General features: G+C 40.7%; 1 protein-coding gene across 3 annotated transcripts in view; it reads right to left on the bottom strand.

Annotated features, from left to right (window-relative positions):
• Positions 1-25867, bottom strand: part of PDLIM5 (PDZ and LIM domain 5) — a 141906-nt gene that overhangs the window by 82342 nt on the left and 33697 nt on the right. For all 3 annotated transcript variants that reach the window (XM_056855509.1, XM_056855507.1, XM_056855508.1), the window contains exon 2: positions 23940-24091. In XM_056855509.1, coding sequence (XP_056711487.1) covers positions 23940-24091 — 152 coding nt within the window. The remainder of the gene's footprint in view (positions 1-23939; positions 24092-25867) is intronic.

Below are 25867 nucleotides of genomic sequence, written 5' to 3'. Positions count from 1 at the left end.
TGTAATAGTTTTTAATTATTGTTTTACAAACCCTAAAACATTTAAGGATTTTTAATATGGGTAACAGTGCTGTGTCCTGACCTGGATGGCCCAGGTTAGCCCGATTTCATCAGATCTCAGAAGATAAGCAGGGTCGGCCCTGGTTAGTATTTGGATGGGAGACCACCAAGGAAGTCCAGGGTCATGACACAGATGCAGGCAATGGCAAACCACCTCTAAACATCTCTTGCCTTGAAAACCCCACAATGGGTCACCATAATTCCACTGCGACTTGATGGCATTTTACACACACACATACCAGTGTGGTAGTGGTTAGAGCATTGGTCTATGATCTGGGACACCCAGGTCAGAAGCCCCACTCTGCTTTGCTGGGTGACTTTGGGCCAGTCACATACACTCAACCTAACCTGCTAACCTCACAGGATTGTTGCAAGGATAAAATAGAGAAGAGAAAAATGATGCACACTGCTTTGGGCCCCCATTGGGGAGAAAGTTGAGGTATAAATAAAGTAGATAAATAAACATTTTATTTTTGAATGTATCAAAACAGTGTGAATTAAGGCATTCAAGTCCAACAATATGATATGGCAGATATGAACATATGAAGCCACTTTATATTATCAAAATCATTGGGCTATAAAGGTCAATATTGTTTATGCTGACTAACATCAATAAGGCCTGGACACACAAAGATCTGAAACATCTAACAACATTGTGTTTCCAATAGTCACTCAATATCCCAAGATCAGGACTGTCTACACCACTTTTCACTGATCATTTCAGAAGATTGACCAAGATTAGTGAATAAGGGCCTTTTTCACATTAAAACGTTCCCTGCACTGATATCACTTCTCTACAGATTAACTATTTGTATAACATAATGTATGACAGTCACTTACATGTATATTTTGCTTCGGTATCAGCTACACCACTTGCTGCACCCTGCAGCATTTATACACTAATAAAGACAGGGTTTGCAGTGTGTATTGGTGTATATATGGTTTTTCCTTAAAGGAAACAATACTTTGAAAAACAGGGTTAAGAACATAAGAAAAGCCCTGCTAGATCAGACCAAGGCCCATCAAGTCCAGCAGTATGTTCACACAGTGGCCAACTCCTCTGATCTTGAAGAGAATAGGTATGCATCATGACTAGTATCCATTTTAACTAGTAGTCATGAATACCCCTTTTCTCCATGAACATATGGGTTGGGCCATAACCATAATCAATGGGAAAAGCGATCTGTATTCATTCCTGCTACGGCTTACTGAAGTCCCCTAAAATCTGCTGCTAAAGCCTGGGGGAGCCTAGGGAATGAAACGGATACAACATATGGAGTTCAGAGATGTGAAGGCAAAGCAAAAAACGAGGAAAATTCAGGGGGAAGGGGACACACACTTCTGGATTTTTCCAATGAATACATTGGAAATGGGAGGGGGGTGGAAAAAGCCAATGACATATTCTCTTCTTTTGAATGAATGGAATGCTTCTGAAGGCAAGTTTTTTTAACTCACTCAAAATGTACACTACGAAGATGTTTCTGTTAGACAACCTACAGGATTAGAGAATGTTAAGTCCACTGTGTAGTGCACGCATACAAAGCCATCAACTCCAAGATGTATTTTTGCATCTTGAGGGTGCTACCTTTATGGAAATTGTGTGTGTGTGTTAAGTGTCGTCAAGTCGTTTCCGACTCATGGTGACCCTATGAATCAATGTCCTCCAAAGTGTCCTATCCTTAATAGCCTTGCTCTGATCTTGCAAATTGAGGGCTGTGGCTTCCTTTATAGAGTCAATCCATCTCTTGTTGGGTCTTCCTCTTTTCCTGCTGCCTTCAACTTTTCCTAGCATGATTGTCTTTTCCAGTGACTCTTGTCTTCTTATAATATGTCCAAAAGTACGACAGCTTCAGTTTAGTCATTTTAGCTTCTAGGGTCAGTTCAGGCTTGATTTGATCTATAACCCACTGATTTGTTTTTTTGGCGGTCCAGGGAATCCGTAACACTCTCCTCCAACACCACATTTCAAAGGAATCTACTTTCTTCCTATCAGCTTTCTTCATTGTCCAGCTCTCACACCCATACATAGTAATAGGGAATACGATGGCATGACTTAACCTGATCTTGGTTGCCAGTGACACATCCTTACACTTAAGAATCTTTTCTAGCTCCTTCATGGCTGCTCCTTCATGGAAATTATACAGGACCTTTTCTCCTTGAGGATTGCTGATTGCCTTTCTTTGGTGATCTTTAAATTTAAGATATGTATGCTAAAGTAGCAAGGAGGCAGCATCTTGCATTTCTTTCTGTAGCAATGGGTATATTTGCAATTTTCTTGCAGAAAATAAAAGCATTTCTACTGTTAAATTTTTTAAATACCCCCAAACAGAACAATTTTATCCACTAAAGTCATAAATGACACATACATTATATGTTATTAATGCAGTAAAACATGTTTAAGTTTATTAAGGAAGGACCAAATATATTTGAATTCGATCCCTACCCAATACTCAATATTCGTAGACATTTTACATCTGTGGGGCTACAACTGTATGTGAAATTGACATCAATTCCTCATCCCACTCTGCTCTATGCTTTCACATGTTCTTCTTCCAACTTCTCCTTCTTCTCTCCAGGATCAGAGGAGCATGCCTAATATATTAGGTGCTGTGAAACACAGGCAGGATGGTGCTGCTGCAGTTGTTTTGTTTGTGGGCTTCCTAGAGGCACCTGGTTGGCCACTGTGTGAACAGACAGCTGGACTTGATGGGCCTTGGTCTGATCCAGCAGGTCTTTTCTTATGTTCTTATGTTAACTGTAGAAAAAACTCTCAGAAGAAGAGTGGTTGAAGGAGATTTCTACCAATTCCCTGTTGAGCTGCAGTCCCCAGTGCTCAAAGGTCCTCTCTAACAGACAGAAATGAGTTTTCAGTGAGCGCAGATGCTTACCATGCCAAGAGGGATGTAGTTAACATCTTTGCCGTGCATTTGTTCTACCTGCAGTTCTTCGGATACAAGCCATAGTGTCATGGGATGACGACCACAGAATTTGGGTTTAGTATCTGCCCCATGTTTTGTCTGCATTCATCTATCCATTATAAAGTGTATTTAAAAAAAAAACAACAACTCCAATTTCCCACCTCCCCTTTTTAGGACTAAATAGCATGTAGTGCTGTGAACACTGATCCTGTATAAACAGGAGCTATACCAGTTTAATCGTTATTTACACTCGGAGTATGCCAGAAGGATAATGACTAACTATAAATCAAATAACCTCTTTGAAATACATTTAAGGACAACAGTTATTTAGCAGAACACCACCTTCCATAGACCTATGGATGCCTGAAAGCTAGCAGAAGAAAACTTCTGTCATCAGTGGTTGGATGGTCCAGTGTAAAGTAACAGGTGTGGTCACAGACATTTAATGTAAAAACTTCGAAAGCTGATGAAGTAATTTATGACACCACATGGTAAACCGTAATGAAATAAAAGCTTACACACCACTTACACAATAACATTTGTAGCCTCCTCGAATATCAGATAGTAGGTGGTTAATCTAGTTAATTTGACCAGACAACTGAGCAGCTCTTCAAGAGTAAAAGCTCACCATTCCCATACCCAAGCAAGAACGCTTTGTTTTCTCTTCCCCTCTGCATTCATTCATGTCTCTATTTAACATGCACAGATTGGGGGGATACATAATACTGGATATTTAGCCTTAAAGCTGCCAAAAAAATATATTGTTTCTATTGAATTCGTGACTCTTAACAGCAATGGCACTATGTTCATCTTGCTGCATATCAATACCTACTCCCCACTTTCTTTGGATTGCTAACTCATCTTGCAAAGGCTCAAGATTTGAGGACCACACGGACTTTGAGCAAACCCTGAGAGCATGGACTGCAATGCTGCAAATTTGAGAAGTGCTCTCATATTTTTAGGGACACGGTTGTTCTTTTGGCTGAAACTAATCCCTTCCATTTTCAGACATGTTCCTAACCTAGTTAACATGTCTCTTGCACAGATTATGTTACTGAGTCCAGGGAAACATGCCAACACATTCCCTTGGGCGGTATGCATGAGGAAACTTATATGGAGATATCTCCTACCTTGCCTTCCTTTATTATTCTCGCCAGTTCCCATACAGAAGTTGACACTGCTATTTAGATCTTCTTAAAGACTGACCAGCGAGAATTGCTCATAATATGACAAGCAATACCTGTGCTATTTGATACCATGGTGTAAAAGCACCACCTTCTAGTTCTCAGGGCTATTTCTCAGACTCCACCAAGGCACAGTACAAAGGGTCTACAAGCTCTGCATTTAACACATAACACTGCTATGAGAACCCACAAAAATGAGCTAGAGATGAACGAAAAAGGCATTCGTGAGGCAAAGTTCTAAGTGTATGAAAAACTGCTTGTTCAAAAGGATTTCCATTCATGAAAAGCCTTACCTACCAGTAATGTTTAGGTTTTACATGAGGGTGCAAGTACATGTTTAAAGCCATCAATTTTCTGTGTGGTACAACCATATAAGAATACTGTAGTACCACACAGCCATCTGCATATTATAATTTCCTCTCAGAGAAAAATAAATGTAGGGATGGCTAACCCTACTACACTGAAAGACTTTTTTTTTAACCCAGGATACCCTACACCCATGGCAGACGCATCTACCTTCTAGAAAAAGTATTCGACAAACTCCCTAGGTTCAGTAAGACTGCAATTTATGTTCATTTCTACTGTAGCAGCAGGAATGTTTGGACTATCAACTGAGGACTTTACTCTAGTCCTGCTATGTGAGGACACTTTTTTAGCTCCTCAACAGTAGCCGATTCTTCCACTGCAGTGGTTAGATCTGGGAGACGAAGATTTGAATCTTCACTCTGCCATGGAAGCTCACTAGGTAACTTTAGACCAAGTATTCTTTCTCTCATAACCCACCTTAGGAGCCCCGTGGCACAAAGTGGTAAGCTGCAGTACTGCAATCCAAGCTCTGCTCACAACCTGAGTTTGATCCCAATGGAAGTTGGTTTCAGGTAGCCGGCTCAAGGTTGACTCAGCCTCCCATCTTTCCAAGGTCGGTGAAATGAGTACCCAGCTTGCTGGGGGTAAAGGGAAGATGACTGGGGAAGGCACTGGCAAACCACCCCGTAAACAAAGTCTGCCTAGTAAACGTCGGGATGTGACATCACCCCATGGGTCAGGAATGACTCGGTGCTTGCACAGGGGACCTTTACCTTTTTTAACCCACCTTACCAGGTCATTGTGGGGATAAAATGGAGGAGGAGAATACAATGTTGTAAGCTGCTTTGGGTCTCCAATGAGGAGAAAAGTGGGGTAAAAATATCTAAAATCAATCAAGCAATTGCTCTTATATATGGGAGTATGGGACTATTTCTTAATGTCTTAGGGAAGTCTCTAGTACCAGAGCTATCATGATCCATTAGATCCCACCATGCTTGGGATGTATCATTATCTGGTCAGGGGTAAAACTCTGGACATGTATCTTTAACACTGACCACCCTCAAGTTAGTGTTTTGGGTTTTTTAAACTGTAATCACACTCTATATTATGGGTAAATAAGGTGACCTTTTATGGCATGCTGGTTCATGTGTAATACTGCCCATTTACAACAATTACATGAAAATCATGTACTAAAAGATATTTTACAGTACACTATTTTATAGCTTCACAATGAACCTTCAGTCTAACTCCACAATCCTTGGTGTGGTACCAAGCAGCTATTTTAAAAAGTGACAACAAAACTAAATGTCACCAGAGAACATACCACTGCCCAAAGCATCTGTATTATTTTAAGAAGTTATGATAAATGCTGGCCAAACAAACATTGTTTCCCTTTGTCATCTTCTCCACAGCCAAATGGACAAAGCTTAAAATAAATGTACAAGGACAAAAGCTTGACGTTTAAAATGCCTCCGAGCAAATCCCTATGCCAACTAAACAGCGATATCATGCGAGGGAGGTTATAGATTAGGTTGAAAGTCTGAAGTGGTGAGTAACCTCCCCTAAGCAAGAGCAAACTGGGCGGCGAGAATGTGGCCAGATTTTGCATTGCATTGGCTGCGTTCAATTCCTCTATTCCAGCCAATCAAGTCAGTAGACCCTCCAATATTGAACAGGGCTCTTTCCTTTCCATATATGCATCCAAAACCTTTCTACTCAGAAACAGCTAGGTGAAGGGCTCTGGGCTGTAGAAATGTAGGAATATGGCAGAAGAAAAACAGACACACCTGTGTATGCTAGATTCGAGTCCAGCAGCACTTTAGAGACCAACAAGATTTTTGGGCTATAAGCTTTTTGAGGGTCAGGTATCTGATGAAGGAAGCTTTGACTCGTGAAACCTTACACACTGAAAATCTTGTTGGTCTCTAAGGTGCTACTGGACAGAACATCGGGGTTATTTACAATTGTAAATCTGGAGAACTGGGTCAATTCCCTACTCCTCCTCATGAAGCTTGATGGGTGACCTTGGGCCAGTCACAGTTCTCTCAGAAGTCTCTCAGCCCACACAGAGGCAGGCAGTGGCAAACCACCTCCGAACATCTCTTGCCTTGAAAACCATATGGGGTTGCCATAAGTCAGCTGTGACTGAATGGCACAGGTGTGTGCGTGCACACACATACTGATGAAATGACTGTGCAGCTGACAAAGTTAAGCAGTTATTTTGAAGAACTGTAGCTGCAATCCTAAGAACACTTTCCTGGGAGAAAGCCCCCAGTGAATAAGATGGGATTTACTTCTCATGAGACTGTTTTAGGATTGCTGTCTGTGTGAACAAAGAGGCAATATGGCATCTATATGCTGTTTAGTTAAATGTCAGACTAAGTAGTCGCAACCTTGCAGTTTATTCAGAGCTAAAGAGCACCAGGCCCTGAACTGATAACAAAATAGTGCCTCTTCTAAGAGAAATCAAATATTTGTGGTGCTTGCTCTTAGGAATGGTAAAGCTTCAAAGGACTTTGAAGAAAACATCACCTATTTCCCTGTAAACTAATCCCTGTCTTGAATTACAATTTAACACCTGAAATTAAATAGTGAGACCACTCAAATGAAAAGGCAATAGTGGCCTAGGGTGTAACCTGACCGTAAAAGTGCAACTGAGAAAGGTACATATTATTAGAGTCCATTGGAGAGTTAAACCTCACATCAGAAGAATGTACCTCACAACATATTTCCCCAACCAGCAGCAGCATTATTAGGAAGCTGACTTTGAACTGTCTGTTCCAAGAATGGAAACAATCTTTTAAATGTTATCCTTTCAAGTAGCTCGGTGTGGCATACATGGTTTTCCTCTCTCAGTGTTATCTTTGCAGGCATGCTGTGAAGGTTGGACTTCGAGACTGGCCTGAGGCAACCCAGTGACCTTCGTGATATAGAGGAGATTTGAACTTTGGTTGCCAAGGCCCCGTCCTATACTAACCACTGCACCACCCTGCCTATTCCAAACCCAAAGGCAACTCCAGAGTTCTTCATACACAAAGTTTCAGATGGTATTCCAGGTAATCCAGAGATTCCTTAGGGGTTTTTCAAAATAAGGTCAGCAATTATGGACAACCTTTTCTGGAAATACAGCTAGGTTATACTTCCAATTTCCCCCTACAGTGCATAGGCATAAGGCGGCTGTGTTTTAGGACTGCACTCTTAGTTCATGTGGGCCAACTGTGAGCCTTATCAGACCTAATCAAGAACCACATAAATCAAGTGCATGCCTAGAACATGCCTTGGAATTTTATTTCAGCAATATACTGGGGTTCTGTGGCAGTTATACAGAGATTCCATGGCAGATGAGAATATGGAAAAGGAATAATTGAAGGTATGCATTTTCTATCTGTTTAATCCTTGAAAATGAACACATTATACTTACTTCACAACAAATTCAGCTGTCTTTCTTCTAAACAGACAACTGACTATTGTAAAATTAACTTACATACTTTGCAATGCAATTCGAGTAAGAAGAATGTATATTCTATCTAAATACCTGGTTTGCCATGATGAGTAAGAATTGCCTCTGTGCTATCAAGCACAGAGGCAATTGGAAGTGGGTTGATTTGGGGAAGGGCCATAGCTCAGTGGTAGAGCATCTGCTTGGCATGCAGAAGGTCCCAGGTTCAACCCCTGGCATCTCTAGTTAAAGGGACTAGGCATATAGGTGATGCAAAAGACCTCTGCCTGAGACCCTGGAGAGCCGCTGCCGGTCTGAGTAAACAATACTGACTTTGATGGACCAAAGGTCTGATTCAGTAGAAGGCAGCTTCATGTGATCTCTATTGGGCTGCCAATGTGCCATAGATGGCCATCATAAGTATGTGTAGGAGTCCACAGGCTTGGCTTAGTAGTTAGCCAGCTGTGTGTACCTGCAACAACCTCCCTTCCTCCAAGTCCATCAGAAAGCAAACAGGGCTTGAGAGGATTGAGGGGATTTCTCTCATTTGTGACTGGACATGAAAAGGTAAGAATCTTTGCAAGAGACTACTGCTATTTTTTTAGCATACCCAACACCCAAGACAACCTCTTTCCCTCCAACCATCATAGAGAGACAGCAACTTACCTCAACAGAGAGATTTGGGGGGAGGGGGATACCGCATGATAGTCTTATTTTATCTTTTCCATATTCTACCACAAACAGAAGACATGAACTACAGAAATATCGGCCGCGGAAGACCTAGGTGGTCTCCGTAGGATCTTTCAGCTCCCCAATAATGATCAGTCCCCTCTAACATCATATGATATGCTTGTTGAAGGCTGTTACATATAGAGGTTTTGTGGCTATTATTTGGGCTTTGTGTGTATTTTACCATATTGAAACTAAATTTAATTAAAAACTAAAGTGTTCTATATGAAACAGATAAAATGTTTCCTTGCCCTCTGCTCAGGTTGGATCCACTCAACCTGATCCAATTTCCTTTCTTACGGTAGGTCCAGTTCTACATGGCTTTTGGCAAGACAGGTCCTTCCTTTGTCACCAGCAGAAAAGCTGGTTGAATCCAATCCTTGGTTTTCTCCTAAGTTAACATGAGAGGAAATGGATGAACACACTAGTCTTTTGTGAAACAAACCAACACACCCTTTTAAAAGTGGAAACACTTACTGAAGTGGAAACAGTTCACATAATCTAAACATGTGTGCACACAAGCCTCCAAAACAGTATGGTCCCTTTCTGCATTTTCCACTATGATCTTGCTAACGCTTTACAACTGAAAAGGGAGGGGGTTAAGAGAGATAATAAAAGCTCTATGACAGCAGCAACTCCACTTCAGCTGCTATAACTCTTTCAAAAAGCAAGCTCCAGCTAACTAAACGTCAGTCATCTGTGAAATAAAGGCAGCTACTGTATTAGGATGTCAGGTGAATCAGTCTTTACGTCACTACAGCCAGGCTGGTGGCTAAATACGGGAACTGAGTGCCTTTGGAATGGCTAATCTGGCATTCCACAGTTACTGGAGAAGAGATACTTTCACTTCATAATAGGAAGTCGCCTCGCCTGACTGTGAAAGAAAACTGGGACATTGCTGCATGGTTGCCATGGGTCACTCGTTTCAATTCTAAAGGACATACTGAGAGTTTTGTTTGGAGGCAGTGGCTTGGCATTTGGCAAATAAGAATGACTTGTGCAGTCACTGGATGCACTAGCAAGGTTAAGTAGGTGTTGAATAACTCAATTGTGAAGCGCCTGGCATAAAAACACCAAGTTTCTTAATGGATATTTGTTACTGGTCAATGTATCCATTCAAAGATTTCCCCAATCATACCTTGAAACAATATACGATAAGATAATGGCAGCAAGAATTTTGTTCGCGATGCATTGGAAAGCCAAGAAAATACCAGAGCTATCAGAGTGGATTACAAAAATGCACGAGTTTGCAACTATGTCGAATCTAACAAACTCGGTTCTTGTAGGTTATCCGGGCTGTGTGACCGTGGTCTTGGTACTTTCTTTCCTGACGTTTCGCCAGCAGCTGTGCAAGCATCTTCAGAGGAGTAACACTGAAGGACAGTATCTCTCAGTGTCAAGTGTGTAGGAAGAGTAATATATAGTCAGAAAGGGGTTGGGTTTGAGCTGAATCATTGTCCTGCAAAAAGGTAATGTGCCAATCATTGTCCTGTAAGTATCAAGATAATGTGCTAATGAGGGTGTGGTATGTTAATATGGAACTATTGTATCCTGAAGTGATCTGTTAATGTGTGAAATCCAAAGCTAATCCGCACGGCTATTGTGGACTGTAGTCTTTGTTAGTCTGGAGGTTTTCAGGACAGGAAGCCAAGCCTAACAAACTTGCTTCGAAGAAAGTCGATTGACAAGTACAAGAAAAGATGGCAATTGTTTTTTGACAGATATGCATGATAAAATATGTTTATGAAATGAATGAATATGTCAGACTCAAACAAGAATTGAAAAGTTATATAACATAGAATTGACGATTGCATGTATAACATAGGGGCGGGTTTTAGTAAATGGATATTAGTTGATGTTTGAATATATAATAGTCTAAGTATACGATAGATTCTAATTAAGGTCGGTCGACGAATGATGCATAGAATAGAAATGAAATAATAGAAGTTAAGAGTTTTTGTCTGTACATTGTACTCTTATACGAGATTACAGCTGGGGGTAAGAATGGGAAAGCGGAACATCATGGGCACGGACTCAGAATGATATTTTCCCCCTGTTTGTCTCTTCCTTCTCTTTCTTTTCTGTACCCTTTAAAAATGAAAAATAAATGTAAAAAAAAAAACAATATACAATAAGACAAATTAAAGTGAACTGCAAATCTATGAAATGTGACTGAAAATATTTAGGATCTTAGGCCTGTTAGCACTACATGTGTAGAGTAATCTTCGTCGCACATTCTGACACATATCCAGCTCTGTTACTGAGAGCTCTAATGTTGTTTCATGACAAAATATTCCTCTGTCTCAACTCACCTTTTCTACCTCTTTCCCAAACATTATCCTCAGGATAATATGTAACTGTGTAAGTTTTCCTGTATGTTGTCAGAAGTTCTGTCAAAAGGAAGTGATTTGTGCAGAATGTCAGGTTATTATTTTCCTTAACTACTTTCACAGATCTACTAAAATTACAAAATGGGATCAGAAAGGACTATGCCTAAGCACTATTTTGTGCAACTCCTGTTATTTCATAATGCCCCAAACCTACAGTTGTATTCCCTTCATCATTTGGCAGAGTAAAATACATGGGGGGAAATTATCTGGGGAGCTTTGCTTGTGTCTTTGGTCAGTTCAAAAACCATCATAAAAACAATATGAAAGGTAAACCAGCAACATTATGTTACCACCCCAAATCTAAAACCATCTCATTCAACAGAAGGCATCTTGAAAAGATACCATACCATTGGCACATTCAATTGTACTAAGTGCAATAAAGTAATTGGACCATCGTGGTGTAGTGGTTAAGAGCAGTTGACTCTAATCTGGTGAACCGGGTTGATTTCCCCACTCCACATGAAGCTAGCTGGGTGACCTTGGGCTAGTCACAGTTCTCTCTGAACTCTCTCAGCCCCACCTACCTCACAAGGTGTCTGTTGTGGGGAGAGGAAGGGAAGGAGATTGTAAGCCGGTTTGATTCTCCTTAAAAGGCAGAGAAAGTTGGCATATAAAAACCAGCTCTTCTTCTTCCTTTATTTTGAGACTCATGAATGTTAAAACAGGTGAGGCTAATAAGTATGTCAACTAGCAGAACAGAGGTTTTACTTTCTAAATTAAAAAGTGTCCAGTCTGCTGGAACAACAGATAATCAAGTAGTTAGGACATACAAATGGTGACCTATGCCACCTCTTGCCCCATCAGGTTTCTCAATAGTCAGCTCCAGAAGTTAAAAAGTCCCTGCTCCAAAGGCTGCAAGATTATCCACTAGGGCCAGTTTTTAACCCCCAGGCAGCAGCATGGGAACCGGTAAACTGAAGACTCATGACATCACAGTCAAGTGACAGGAAGAGAGACCAACCAAAGTAACAACCTCACTGATATAAAAGCCAGCCCCAGTGGGTAGCAATCCAAGAGAGGTGGAGACAAGAAAGAAATCAAACACCAGTGGGTATACCAGATTACGGAACACCTCAAGGGTTGATGAAGGAATCCTCTCTATGTCTGAGTGACATAGCCATCCTGCTGCTCCTCTTAGCTTGTATTCAAAGAAAGGCAGGAGATCCTTGCAAAAAAATATGGGGGCTCAATGGGGGCTCGTTGCAAGCCAGTAGGTGGGGCTTCTCAACCCACTTAGAGTTTCAACCCATAGGCTGAAGACCACTGCACTAGATAGAAGTCACGATGAAACTTCTTGAAGTACATCAGCCTCTGAGGACTGCATTAACATTTGGAAGAACAGAAGAATTTGAGGTCACATAGAAAATGAAATCATTGGTATTTCAAAATCAAAGGGACTGGTCAGATTTTATTAGTACAAAAGGGGAACCACAACATAAAGAAACTGGGACTCATAGTAGATTCCTGAGAAACTGCACTATAAGTTAGGATTTCACTGTACTTTTAATAGTCTTCTATCCCTTCTATGCACATATGCTATTTGAAGCAAATCATCAGTATCTTCCACAAATGACACAGAATGTTCCAATATTCCATATTCTGGTAAGTTACAACTTTAAAATTTAGCACAGTTTTGTCATCCTGAATTCCACATTGCTTTGCACCTAACAATTTGTTACCACCTTCCCACCTTCCTTCCTCTTCAATTTTTATCCAGCCATCTGCTTTTGATCATAACTAGAGGGTCTAGATGTTTCAAACCCATATATCTCAATGCATATCTTGTGGTTTTACATTGCTAGTGTAAGATAACCCACTATTTGCCAGAAATGAAAAGTGTTAAATCCCACTGGAACAACTACATTTATTTAATCTTTGAGGCATGCTGAATGCTGAAGCACAGAAATTTCTCCAAAACAGCATTCAGCTAGGGAACTAAATGGCATCAGCTTCAGTCACAATATCAGGGAAACTATATTGCCAGGTAACACACAAGAAAAACTGACCTTCAAAGAGGAAAGGAAGTATTGCCAGTTGTAGTAAACGTGGTGTTCACGCAACTAGTTCTTAACTCTAATTGTGCAAATGGAAACCAATAAGGGATCAGTGAGTTCTGATGTACATATATTCCTGTTCATAAACTGAAAAACACAGCTTATTCATCATTAGAAAAATATGCAATGGAAGATCATTCTTTTAAAGAAATCCAGTGGTAGAAAGCTGTAATTTGTCAAACCATAAGGACACATCGATTGGGAGGGAAGGCAGTATGGTATAGGTGGATCTCATCAGATCTCGGAAGCTAAGCTGGGTTGGTAACTGGAAGACAGTCCAGCAAGAAAGACTCTGCAGAGGAAGGCAATAGCAAACCACCTCTGCTTCTCACTTGCCTTGAAAGCCCCTTGCTGGGGTTGTCATATGTCAGCTGCGACAGCACTTTACATACACACAAGGCCATCTACTTCAAAACAAATTCTTTCAAGTACAATGGGACTCACTTCCAAATATAGATGTGTGTATTTGTTTAATAAAAAATAAAATGCATGCACAAACATTAGATGTCAAATGCATCCCAAATGAAGAAGTGAGCTGTGATACACGAAAGCTCATACCCTGCCAGAAATTTTGTTAGTCTTTAAGGTGCTACTGGACTTTTGCTCTCTTCTACTGCATCCCGTATGGTATACCAAGAATTTTCAGTCTACTAAGACATTGCAAAAATAAACTTTTTCTTTTCCATTTATACCAATACTTCTTGTTACGGTTCATTTGGATAAACGAACTGTGCACAGTTTAAGTTCAAATTTATTTTTCCCTTTAGCTTTAGTAAGTTTAAGAACCATGCTCCAGGTAGCCTGGATTTCTTCTGAAACTTATTAGGGTCCTCAAAACACAGATCAGTTGTGGTACATACACATCCCTGAAAGACAACTTAATTCGACCACCTTCTACAGACAGATACAGTAGGGTTGCCAACCTCCAGGGACGGATGTTAACAATGCATAACAAATTATATTGAATTGCTGCACAACAAGGTAACAAGGTAACAAGTGAGTGATATATACAAGTGACAATTCAAGTGCAAATGTATACAAGAATTAATGGTAGTACATAATTAATGCTTCCAAGATGTTAATAGAGTTCGAATGGGTTGTCATCAAACTGAAGAATAAGATGGAAAAATGGGATACAATAGTTTTGGAGTCTTCTTCAATCCCACTATAGGATACAGAGATACAGGTTCCAAAGGATACCAATTATTGTAGTGCAGGCTATTTTAACAGCATCTTGCAACAAATATATCTCGTTCCTTTTTTGTATCCCTTGTGAGAACGAGATATATTTGTTGCAAGATGCTGTTAAAATAGCCTGCACTACAATAATTGGTATCCTTTGGAACCTTTGAGAATTGCAAGGATTCTCTGTATCCTATAAGGAACTTTTTATCTCCCTTTGAGGGAAATGACATTGAGTCAATACTGAAATAGGTGCACACACCTTTGGTGATATAAGTGGGACTGATAACTTCCAGGAACTAATTCTGCACTTCAGAAGTATCTGCAATGAATAAGTTTGGAAACCACTGCATTAAAATTTTAGCTGAATCACTTGTACACCTCTTTTGAAAATGAGAAGTTTCTGAATTTTATTTCTTAGCAAGCCACAACCTTGAAAGATATTCCATGGCTGGGGTTTCCTGTTTGACTAGACGTAGGTAATTCAACAAGGGAGCATTAGTATGGGGGAGGGTGAAAGTACTGGACAGATCCAATGCTTTGGTATAACCACCAAAAGATTCATTTCATTTTACTGACAGGAACTAAATCAATGAAACTGAATAAGCAGACAAAAGGAAATATTCAGGGTAACAATGAAGAGGAACGTTTTCTCTACAAAATAGGAATCAAAGTCATAAAAGTGAAGAGGGAAAACAAGAGAGGAATTTATCCTTTAAAGTCAGACATCATTGACTCGCTCTTCTGCAGGATTCTTATGGAACTATTTAAGCAAGACCCTTGACCTCTTGGATTTTTGTCTGCAAAACAACCTTATTTTAGTTAATAAAGTCTAATATGGAAAAGAAAGTCTGGAGTCAGACATAAACAAGTTTGACAGCCACATTCTTATCTGCAAAATTCTTCCCCCACTTTAATTTCCTTTTAAAGATGACTCTTATGAAAACATATTTTCTCTTTAAATAGACAGGGGACACACAAATATTCAAAACAAGTAACATGAGAATTTTAATTTGAGTAGTTTCCATCTACAGCATTTTTCTCAAGGATTTCATTCATTTTTATTTACAGTTATTTTCATTTATCTGCTTATATCAGAATTATTATTTTCAGACAGGAATTCCAGAGGGGTCATCGGCTGCATCTAAAACAAACTAAAGTCTAGCAGAACCAAAAAGAAAACAAGATTATTCCAGCATTAACTTTGTGGACTAAGGCCCACTTCATTGCATCTGAAAATATGGGCTCTATTCTACAAAAGTTTATGCTGGAATAAAATTTTGTTAGCCTTTAAGGTACCATTGACTCCTGTACATTTTTAGATAAGGATCCCATAAGAGCACCTGCTCTATATTACAAAAGTCTGAAAGTCCCTCCCAGGTTCATTCTCCAAAATATAAGTTAGTGGGGATGAAAAAGATTGCTGGCTTATTTGTTGATAATCAGTACATAATACTGGACTAGAAGAAAGAAGAAGAGTTGATTTGTATATGCTGACTTTCTTTGCCACTTAAGGAAGAATCAAACCACTTTACAATCCCCTTCCCCTCCCCTCCCCACCACAGACACCTTGTGAGGTAGGTGGGGCTGAGAGAGCTCTAAGAAAGCTGTGACTAGCCCAAGGTCACCCAGCAGGCTTCATGTGTAGGAGTGGGGAAACAAACCCAGTTCACCAGATTAGTGTCCGCTGCTCATGTGGAAGAGTGGGAATCAAACCCGGTTCTCAAGATCAGAGTCCACCGCTCCAAACTACCGTTCCTAACCACTACACCACGCTGACTAGATGGACTAATGGTTTGAGTCACTGTAAGGGAGCTTCTTCCCATATAGGGCAAACACTCTTATTTTTTATATACATCTGTTTCATCACAAAATTGTACTAGCCCTTGTTTTATGTCTCATATCTAGATATTTATTTAGTGTACTTTTATCCTTCACCCAAGAAGCTCAAGGCTGTACATGGGGTTCTCCCCTCCTCCACTTTATCCTAACTACCACCCTGTGTGGAAGGTTAAACTGAGAGAACACCAAGGCCCCTAGGTAAGTTTCTGTTGGACTGAGAGCGACTCAGCATGCCTGGACATTGTGGGGAGCTAATTAACTCTACGTTTGTAGTTGTTATCTCTTGAATGGCATGCTCCTCCTTGTCTGAACCTGGGGACTACCCTCTAACCCCCTCCTCCTCCTTTCTCAGTAGCCATTTTGTCTCTCTCTTTTCCACATGGTCTGCATGGAGGCAGATGTTTCTACAGGTCTCTCCTGTAAAAAAACACACAATACAATCATACTTGCACTCACATGACACTGGATTAGCTAGCCACTTGTATAGGGAAATGTATCCTTTAGATTAGGCTTTCTATTTTTCCTATCAACTGCAACAAGAATGTGAATAGACTAAACTTGAATAAATGTAAGCTCTACTTTTTTGCAATTTACTTCTTGGGAGGATTGATCTTACTGCACTCAATATCACGCTTCCATGACTGGGCAAACTCTGCCATATTAACCAAATATAAAACCCAATAGTTTCATGGCAGGCAGGGATTTCGGCCTGGGTCTTCCCAGTCCTCGTCCAATATTCTAAGCACTACATCGCACCACAGTGGTTCTACACCCAAGACCTTTCTTGGCATTGCTGTATTGCACTCATGACAATAATCTTTGGCTGAGACTAAATTTAGAGTCCAGATAGGTTGCGGCATGGGGAGGAAAAAGAGAGAAAGAGGGACAAAGATCATACGAATTTGAACATCCCCAGGGCTGTTTATAAACAGTTTAATGTTACATCTGAGCCAAGCCAGACAGGCTATGTCTTGTAAAGAGGAGAAAAATAAAATAGGAAAAAATAACTAGACAGTGAAATTAGTCCAGAAGGAATCAGGGGTGCCAGGAAAGTAGCAGCTCTGTCTAGGAACTAGTCAATAGGGCCTGTTCAGAGAAAGCGACAGAGGTCTGAGCATCGTAAAGGCAAAAGGGCATACCAGCTCCTCCTTATGCCTAGCAAACATAAATGATTATGAGCGAAGCATGCTGTATACTACACACGCCTGGAACTAATTTTCAACTTTGAACCCGCAGCCGGTCCAACTAAAAACCATCAACATGTTGCCTATCCTCCAAATACCCTTGTTGGACCTTATGAAAAAAGGTACAGAAAATAGCAACTAAAGTGATCAGGGGGCTAGAGCAACTGCCCTATGAGTGGTTAAAATGCTTAGGGCTGTTTAGCTTGGAAAGAAGGTGGCTAAGGGGAGACATGATACAGGTCTATAAAATTATGCATGGTATGGAGAGTGGAAAGGGAGAAGCTTTTCTCCCTCTCTCATAATACTAGAACAAGGGGTCATCTGCTGAAGCTGGAGGATAAGAGATTCAAAACAGATAAAAGGAAATATTTCTTCACACAATGCATAGTTAAACTGTGGAACCCCCTGCCCCAGGATGTGGTGATGGCTGCCAACTTGGAAGGCTTTAAGAGGGGAGTGGACATGTTCGTGGAGGAAAGGGGTATTCATGGCTATTAGTTAAAATGGATACTAGTCATGCTGCATACCTATTCTCTCTAGTATCAGAGGAGCATGCCTATTATATTAGATGCTGTGGAACACAGGCAGGACAATGCTGCTGCAGTCATCTTGTTTGTGGCTTCCTAGAGGTACCTGGTTGGCCACTGTGTGAACAGACTGCTGGACTTGATGGGCCTTGGTCTGATCCAGCATGGCTTTTCTTATCATCAGAAAAGTTTGGAAAGAGGCTGTTGGGAACTTAAATTGTAACATGCATAAATGTGAATGTAAGTTTTTTTCTGACGCTCTCTCAGCACCATTTCAAAGACCTGGCTCTTCATGAATGGAATCTGCTGCTCAACGGAAAAAGCCACAGGAAAAACTCAGGCTGTGCACACATGTTTAAACATGAATAAGGTACTCTGACTTCATTGTGTTGCAACTGCCGGTTGGTTTTTCTAATCCCTTTAAAGTGGCCATGAGAAAACAATTATCTGGACAGAATGGGAAGCACCAAGCTACAGACTTGTAACTGCCATGTAAACAGTGCAGGGGGGAAAAGTTCCTGAAATAATTCCTCAGACAAATGTCCTGAAGTGTTAAAGCAACATTAATTCTTTGTAAATATTTCAAACAAACTGTATTTTAAAATATTTAAAATGAAAGCAACAATTAAATGCGACTGCAACACCAACGTGACTTCATTCAGTGGGAGAGGATGAATAATCCAGATTCTCAGAATTAAATCCAAAATAAAGGGCTAACTGCATATTGTGCATAAAATAAAAAGTGCACCAGAGCTCCAACACAATTTTTTTAAGAGAGAGCTTGGGGAGAGATCTTGGCAGAGATCTTGAGCAGCAAGTCACCTAGATCTTGAACAGGAAGGGCTAAGCAACACTTGTCAAACCCAGACCTACTTCTCCCCCCAACAGGCACCCTGTGAGGTAGGTGGGGCTGAGAGAGCTCTTAACAGAACTGTAACTTGCCCAAGCTCACCCAGCTGGCTTCGTGTGTAGGAGTGGGGAAACCAACCCGGTTCACCAGATTAGCCTCCGCCGCTCATGTGGAGGAGTGAAGAATCAAACCCGGTTCTCCAGATCAGAGTCCACCGCTCCAAACCACCACTCTTAACCACTACACCACGCTGGTGTTGTGTGTTTATATCAGAGGTTTTAGATGCTGCTTCTCCACAATCCTGCTTAAGGCAGCGTAGAAGAACAAAAATAGTATAAAATCACCATACATTACCAATATGAAAACAACGGTGTTACTAAAACCTTATACAAAATGCATAATCAGTCATTCACACAAGAGAAGACTACATAGAATCTTTTCAGAAAAATACTTTTTCATCTTTTTGGTCTCTCTGCAAGGCACACAACCAAAGGTTGCCACAGGGAATCCACATTCAACCCAATTTGTAATAGACATACAACTCACTGCATCAATTTTCAGTAGCTTAAACAATAATTTATTGAAGACAATGTGTTAAAAGGACTGAAGTTGAAACATGTCCAAAACAAGTAAGCATCTGGTTTCCATCTCGTGGGAAACAAAAAAGTTCTGGGGAGGTGGGGGGGGATCAAATAGCATTGAGCTTACACACTTGTCTAAATATTAAATATGTCTAAGAACATGAACACTCCAAAAACTACTATATTACAAAGCAAATAATTAAGGAGAAAATGGCAAAAACCAATGTAACAGTGAAAGGTAATAGGGTGAATGTTCTTGCACGTCCCTACCATCTGACTTTCTCCTACTTCACAGCAGGTACCAGACTTTTCAGTTCTATCCATACCTTGTTAATATGATACATGAAAGCCCTCTGGAATGTGTAACTTCAGTGCCCTACTCAATACTTGGAACATTTAATGCAAAATAAATGCTAATGATGGTACTTCCAAGAAGGTGTAGAAGTGGCTAAAAACACTAGTCAGTATGCCTCTTCAAGTGCTTATTCGTCGTAGAACAAAATGTTAAAAGTAACAAACATGAAGTCTCCAAACAGGTCAGTGCTGGAATCTCTCTGACAAACAGAAGAAACGTGATTTAATCAAAACCTGATCTCCTCCTGTAAAGCTTTCAGACACCTATTGTCACAATTCTTTTCAACTTGTTTTTACAAATGAGATCATAACAGGAGGGTTTCCCCCAGATCTCCATGCAGGTTTCCCAAGGTCATCTCCTACTTTAAGATACATTATATACCAGATAATTTTGCTGAGTTACGGTAAATATGAAAAAGATAGAATCAATCTAGTCCAGTGATTAGGGTTTCAGCTCCTGAAGCTCACTGCATGATTGTAGGCCCATCATTCCCTGGCAAGACTTAGGGCCAAAACGCACGGTCGCTTTATCCTCCTTTAATCCCTGTTTTAGCCAGGATCGAACGCACATTAGGCGAAACGCATGCGTTCAATCCTGGCTGAATCCTGGCTGAAACAGGGATTAAAAAAGGATAAAACGACCATATGTTTTTGCCCTTACTGTGAGGATAAAATGGAGGATGGAACAACAATGGATACTGCCCTGAATTCCTTGGAGGAAGCACAGGATAAAAATAGTTTTTACATGTCAGAAAAAAATAACAATTACCTGTATTATTTCACAATTCCTACTAAACAAAATGTGAACATTTTAAGTGCATGACTACAACCAGAAAATCATTTAAAACCATAATTTGGAAGACTGGAAATGTTATTGTGGGCTGACCTACAATTCCATGAGTACATTGCTTTAACCACAGCTTGACTTTCAGTTCTGGCAACCCCGCTAGTGCTAACCACAAACTATGACTGATAAATCATGGCCTTTGTATAAAGACACAGAATGAAGTTTGCGGTCGACCATCCTAGAAATGGAGAGCTGAATTTGCATGAGGAGGAGGAGAAGCTGGGCATGCTCAGCCCCACTGCTCATTCGCAATCCTCTGAACCAGGAGTGTCGAACTCAATTGTTACGAGGGCCGGGTATGGCATAAATGTCACTTGGTCGGGCCATGCCTCACCAGCCCTGTTGAAGAGTGGGGGGGTTGGTGGCTGTCTCGGCTGCCTCGTGGGCCGGATAAGAGCTCTCAAAAGGCTGGATCTGACCCTCGGGCCTTATGTTTGACACCCCTGCTCTAAACCAGGGCTTCTTAAACTTTTTCCACTCACGGCCCCTTTTCAGCTGAGAAATTTTTACACGACCTCGGGTATACAGGCATATAAAATAGGTATACAAATCAAACATTTACTGATAATAAATCATAAAGAAATTAATTTTAAAACAATTATTTGGTATGCATATAATTTTACCATTTACTTTCCGAATTTTTCACGATCCCCACATTCAGTTACGCAACCTCATATGGGGTCGCGACCCATGGTTTAAGAAGCTTTGCTCTAAACCATGGTTTTATTACTTGAGTCATGCCATTATGTTGTGTCCCTATTTCCTCCATTAAGGTGGCTACAGGTGAAGATCAGGCCTTTTGTTATCAGTTAAACAGAATAAATTGAATTCTGGGCATTTTAAATAAATACATCAGCAACCAGTGCTGTGACCCCTTATTTTTTTAATTTGCTATCTGCCATTAGCACTTTGAAGACTACTTTTCGAAAGTTTAGTGCATACCCTAAGCACACTGTGCTATTAGCCTCAGTAGTAGGAAAATATTTCCTAGGCACTGGTTCTGAGAGAACTCCGTCTAATGCTTCTGGATCCAAAGAGGATTAGAAACAGATGGGAGAATATGGGACTGGAAACTGGCACAACCTCACAAGATAGCGTTCCCTCTTAGACAATGCTAAGATGCCAGGCCTGGAACCAGAGGACAATTTATTTGATCTTTGCTTGCTTAATCCTGTGATAAGCTGCCTCTGCTTCCAGCTGTCAGGTAGCAGACACAAGTGACTCACATCCTGTACGGGGGCTCACACTCTGACTCATTCACTATCAACAGAGTGCTCCAATGATCTTCCATACCGGGCACAAGCAAAAGCTAAAAACCAGGATTGCAGATTCTTTCCTCTATAGGCAGTTACCACTTCATGGCAAATCTTTAACAAAACAAAAAAACTTTTCCTAGGACATGGATTTTTCTTACAAAGCAAGTCAGGAGTCATATGAAAAAGTAAAATACTCCCATTTGTGCTTGGCAGACTTTTACTCTCATTGGCCATTTATGCAGGGCTGTTTCACCTTGGTCACCCCCGCCAACTGCTCTGGTGCTTGTTTTGATTATGCATGCCTTTCCCGACCGTCAGAGGTCACCTCGCTCTCCCTGCGCACTTCCGCACAGTTTGCCTGCATATTCTGGATTTTCACAAAATTAGCATCCAGAAAACATGGGCAAAATGTGCAGAAACACGCAGGGAGAGTGAGACAACCTCTGATGGTCGGGAAAGGCATACATAATCAAAACGAAGCACCAGAGCAGTCGGAGGGGTGACTGCAAGGGAAACAGCCCTGTATAAATGGCCATTATCTCTTAAGACTACATGAATACTGGGCATAGAACAAGAACGCCAGGAAAGAACCATATTTACAAAAGTAGTACTTATCTCAATAACATATTTGCAACAAGTGGTGGTGGAAAGTGCTATCAAGTCGCAGCCGACTTATGCCCACCTTGTAGAGTTTTCAAGGCAAGACACTGACAGAGAGGGTTTGCCATGGCCTGCCTCTGCGTCACGACCCTGGACTTCCTTGGTGGTCTCTCATCCAAATAGTAACCATGGCCAATCCTGGTTAGCTTCTCAGATCTGATGAGATCGGACTAGCCTGGGTTATCCAGGTCAAGGTTTGCAACAGGTACCAGAAAGACACATAAATACAGATACAAGAGAACAGCATTCTCGACCACTGTCTATTGTCAGCTTCTGACAGTTCTAAGGACAAGCTGGAGCTTATAAAACAGACCCCAGCCATGTTGGTTAATAGTCGTTTGTGTAGTTATACAGGTCAATTCTTCGGTTACACTCAAGATAATAGCTTGGGGTCCTTGCAGTACTTCTAAATTGTTCCTATAGGGAAGTGAAAGCTGTCTCACTGCTGTGAATCCCTGTGGGAACCATGTGGCAGACTTAAGGTGGAGTCACCCTCATAATCTATTGTGAAAGCTTTTCCTTGGAACTCCACTGAGAATTCAAGACCTTTCTAGTGAAAAGTTTCTCATTCATTCAAGTTATACCAGTATTTGTATCTTATCTGGCTATTGCCGTAATAATAAAATCAATCAAGTTATACCAGTATGGCTTGAGAAAAGAGCAGCACAAGAGCATAAGCTTGACTGAAAAACTATTCAGTTCAGAAAGTATGGTTAACTCCCAGTTGTAGTGAGAAGAGCTGTGGCCATAAGGAAAATAAACTTGAGATTCTGTATTGTTTTTTTCCAGACAAGTGTTGTATACAAAATCCCTGGTGCACTTTAAAATTCTTAAAACCAGAAAAGTCTAATTTTCTCCTTCAAGGGAAACAGGGGATCTGAATCCCCTCACACAAGTAGAGTTCTCTTGTTTTACTTGCATTTCATTTTAACATCTCCTGTAAGGAAGAATGTTGAAACATGTTGGGAATTTTGATTAGAAAAAGGATTCCAAATTAAATTTTCAACAGCAGCTTTTGGGGCTTGGCTTTGCCTTCCTTTCACTTTTTGTTGAGAACTGAATCCTGCCCGCCAAGGCTTAAAATTAAACCTTGATTTGTATTGTGCACTGGCCATTTCTCTTCCCTAAATAATCATCAGTTACAAAAAAAATCCCTTTCGACAATGGAGGGTTTAACTTTTTTGCGCTGGTTGATAAAATAATGTTAATTTCTCTGCTTATGCCACACATTTTTCTTCATGGCTCCAGTATATCATTCCTTGACGTCAACAAAGAGACAGAGTACAAGGCTTTGTTGTAAGGGAATGTTATTAACAGCCCTACAAGTTAGAAAACGGTTTTGCTAGAACCGAGTTAAAGAATAGTATTCTTTAGGCAGGTTATGTCCAACAACACACTGTGCATATGACTACTAGATCAACTCGGTAAACCAAAAGAGGAATTGATGGTTTCCTTTAGACTACTAAACTCTCATTACCATCCCACCATGTCTGAGTGGAGACTGTAGCAAAGGGAAAAGTATTAAGGGGGGGGGAGTATTTTTCTCAAAGGCAGATTTTTTTTTTCTAAAGTTGTACCTTTGCAGGTTCATAGTCAGCTTGCCTGAGCAGGTCTTGATCTTGTTTTGGGCTTCCAGATGAGTCATGCCATCTGCACTTACACCGTCAATACTAAGAACCACGTCACCAATTCCCACGTTTGCATTGGCGGCTTTGCCTCCTTCACTCAACTGCAAGATCACAAAGGCAAAAGATTAAGCATTAGTCATTTCAATTACTATCCAAAAGCAAACAAAAAGTCTGGTGGCACTGTAAAGATGAACAAGTTTACTGAGGACTAAATTTGGTGAGCTAGAACTCACTTTTCCATATACATAAAATTGAATGCCATCTGACAAAGTGGGCTCTCGATCAGAAAAGTTTATTCCACAACAAATTTGTTAGTCTTTTTTGTGCTACAGGGGTGTTATTTTGGCTGCAGGAGACTCGCACAACTGCCTCTCTAAGGTGTCACTGTTAAGAGCACTATCCCTAGAGTTAACAGTGCAGGGCAAGGTTTCAAGCAACGCTCTTACAATTCTTCCCAAAGGCCAAAGTCATGTGACCTCACTGGAGAGTAGCAGCCACTCAGGATATTCCAGTCCATGCTGGACTTTCCCAGATCCAACTCCGTGTTAATATGGGGGCAGGATGTGTGTGCCTGATACATGCCAAGACCAGTTTTCAGCACACCCATGGCAACAACCTGAACTTCAACTAGCAGCATCCCATCTCTCCTGATGGAGGAAATGTCATGCTTTGAGAAATGTGAATGCAGAATTCTAGATCATTCTTCATGCAGTGAGGCTCTGGGAGCAATACCACAACATGCAACAAAACCAAGAAGAGATAAACGTGTGAAGGCACAATTGTACCTACTGGTCTGAACAGCAGTTGTGAGTTACACATAATTAGAAACGCAAACCATAACATAGTTACAAGACCATGGACTGGATCTTATCTCCCTTTCACCAAAGCTTCTTCCAACTGAAGAAGACCTCTTTTAGCAAAGAAAGGGTTTCCTCCATCACAAAAGTTGGCTTTCCATTGGCGGTAGTCATACTCCTTTGAAGGAAGACTTAGCAAAAGAGAATCATAAGATCTAGTGTAGGAGGGAGGCACAGGGTTGGATCCTGTCTAATTCTGTGCACAAAACAAGAGCTTCCCTGCCTCCTCCCAACTGAAGCAGCCCCAAATGCCCCCTGAAATGTTGCTCCTGGTGGGAAGGGCTGCTGCAGGGGAGGATCTCTCCTCTTGCATGCAAGGATCTCTTTAATAGGATCCAACTCAGCATCTTTATTTCTTAGGTATATTACAGCCATCCCGGAAAAAAATATGTCTGGTAACATAAATGGTATTGATCCTTGGCCTCTTATCTTTTAGTAATTTGGCATAAAATAAAATTTAAAACAGTTTTACAATTAGGGTGGGCTTTTATAATTAAATGGGGAAAGGGAGATTAAAAACAAAATTATTAGTTTGGTTAGGCTTAAGGCTATGACCAATAAAGCCATGCCATGGATGCATGGATGCATGGATGAATGGATGCATGGAAGGAAGGATGGAAGGAAGGAAGGAAGGAAGGAAGGTAGGTAGGTAGGATGGATGGATGGAAGGAAGGAAGGAAGGAAGGAAGGAAGGAAGGAAGGAAGGAAGGAAGGAAGGAAGGAAGGAAGGAAGGAAGGAAGGAAGGGTTAAATGGTACTGAGAACAACTTTAAGAGAATAGGATGTCTTACCAAAAAGGAATACACATTATATTTTCAGTGTATGCATAATTTGTATGCCACCTCTATCACATATCACAGCTAGCCAAAATTAAATTTCCAAACATAACTATTTCCTTCAGTCTTGTTCTTAATCTCACTGTTCTATTTATACTGGGATGTATCCAATGCTTCCATGAGTTGAAGTATTTATCAGCTTTCCCTTCCTCCAATAGCGACCCTCCAAGAAGCCACTGCTGAG

The sequence above is a fragment of the Euleptes europaea genome, chromosome 9, assembly GCF_029931775.1.
Source record: "Euleptes europaea isolate rEulEur1 chromosome 9, rEulEur1.hap1, whole genome shotgun sequence".
Lineage (NCBI taxonomy): Eukaryota > Metazoa > Chordata > Lepidosauria > Squamata > Sphaerodactylidae > Euleptes > Euleptes europaea.
The sequence above is the reverse complement of the archived record's forward strand: the minus strand, read 5'-3'. Positions and strand labels throughout refer to the sequence as shown.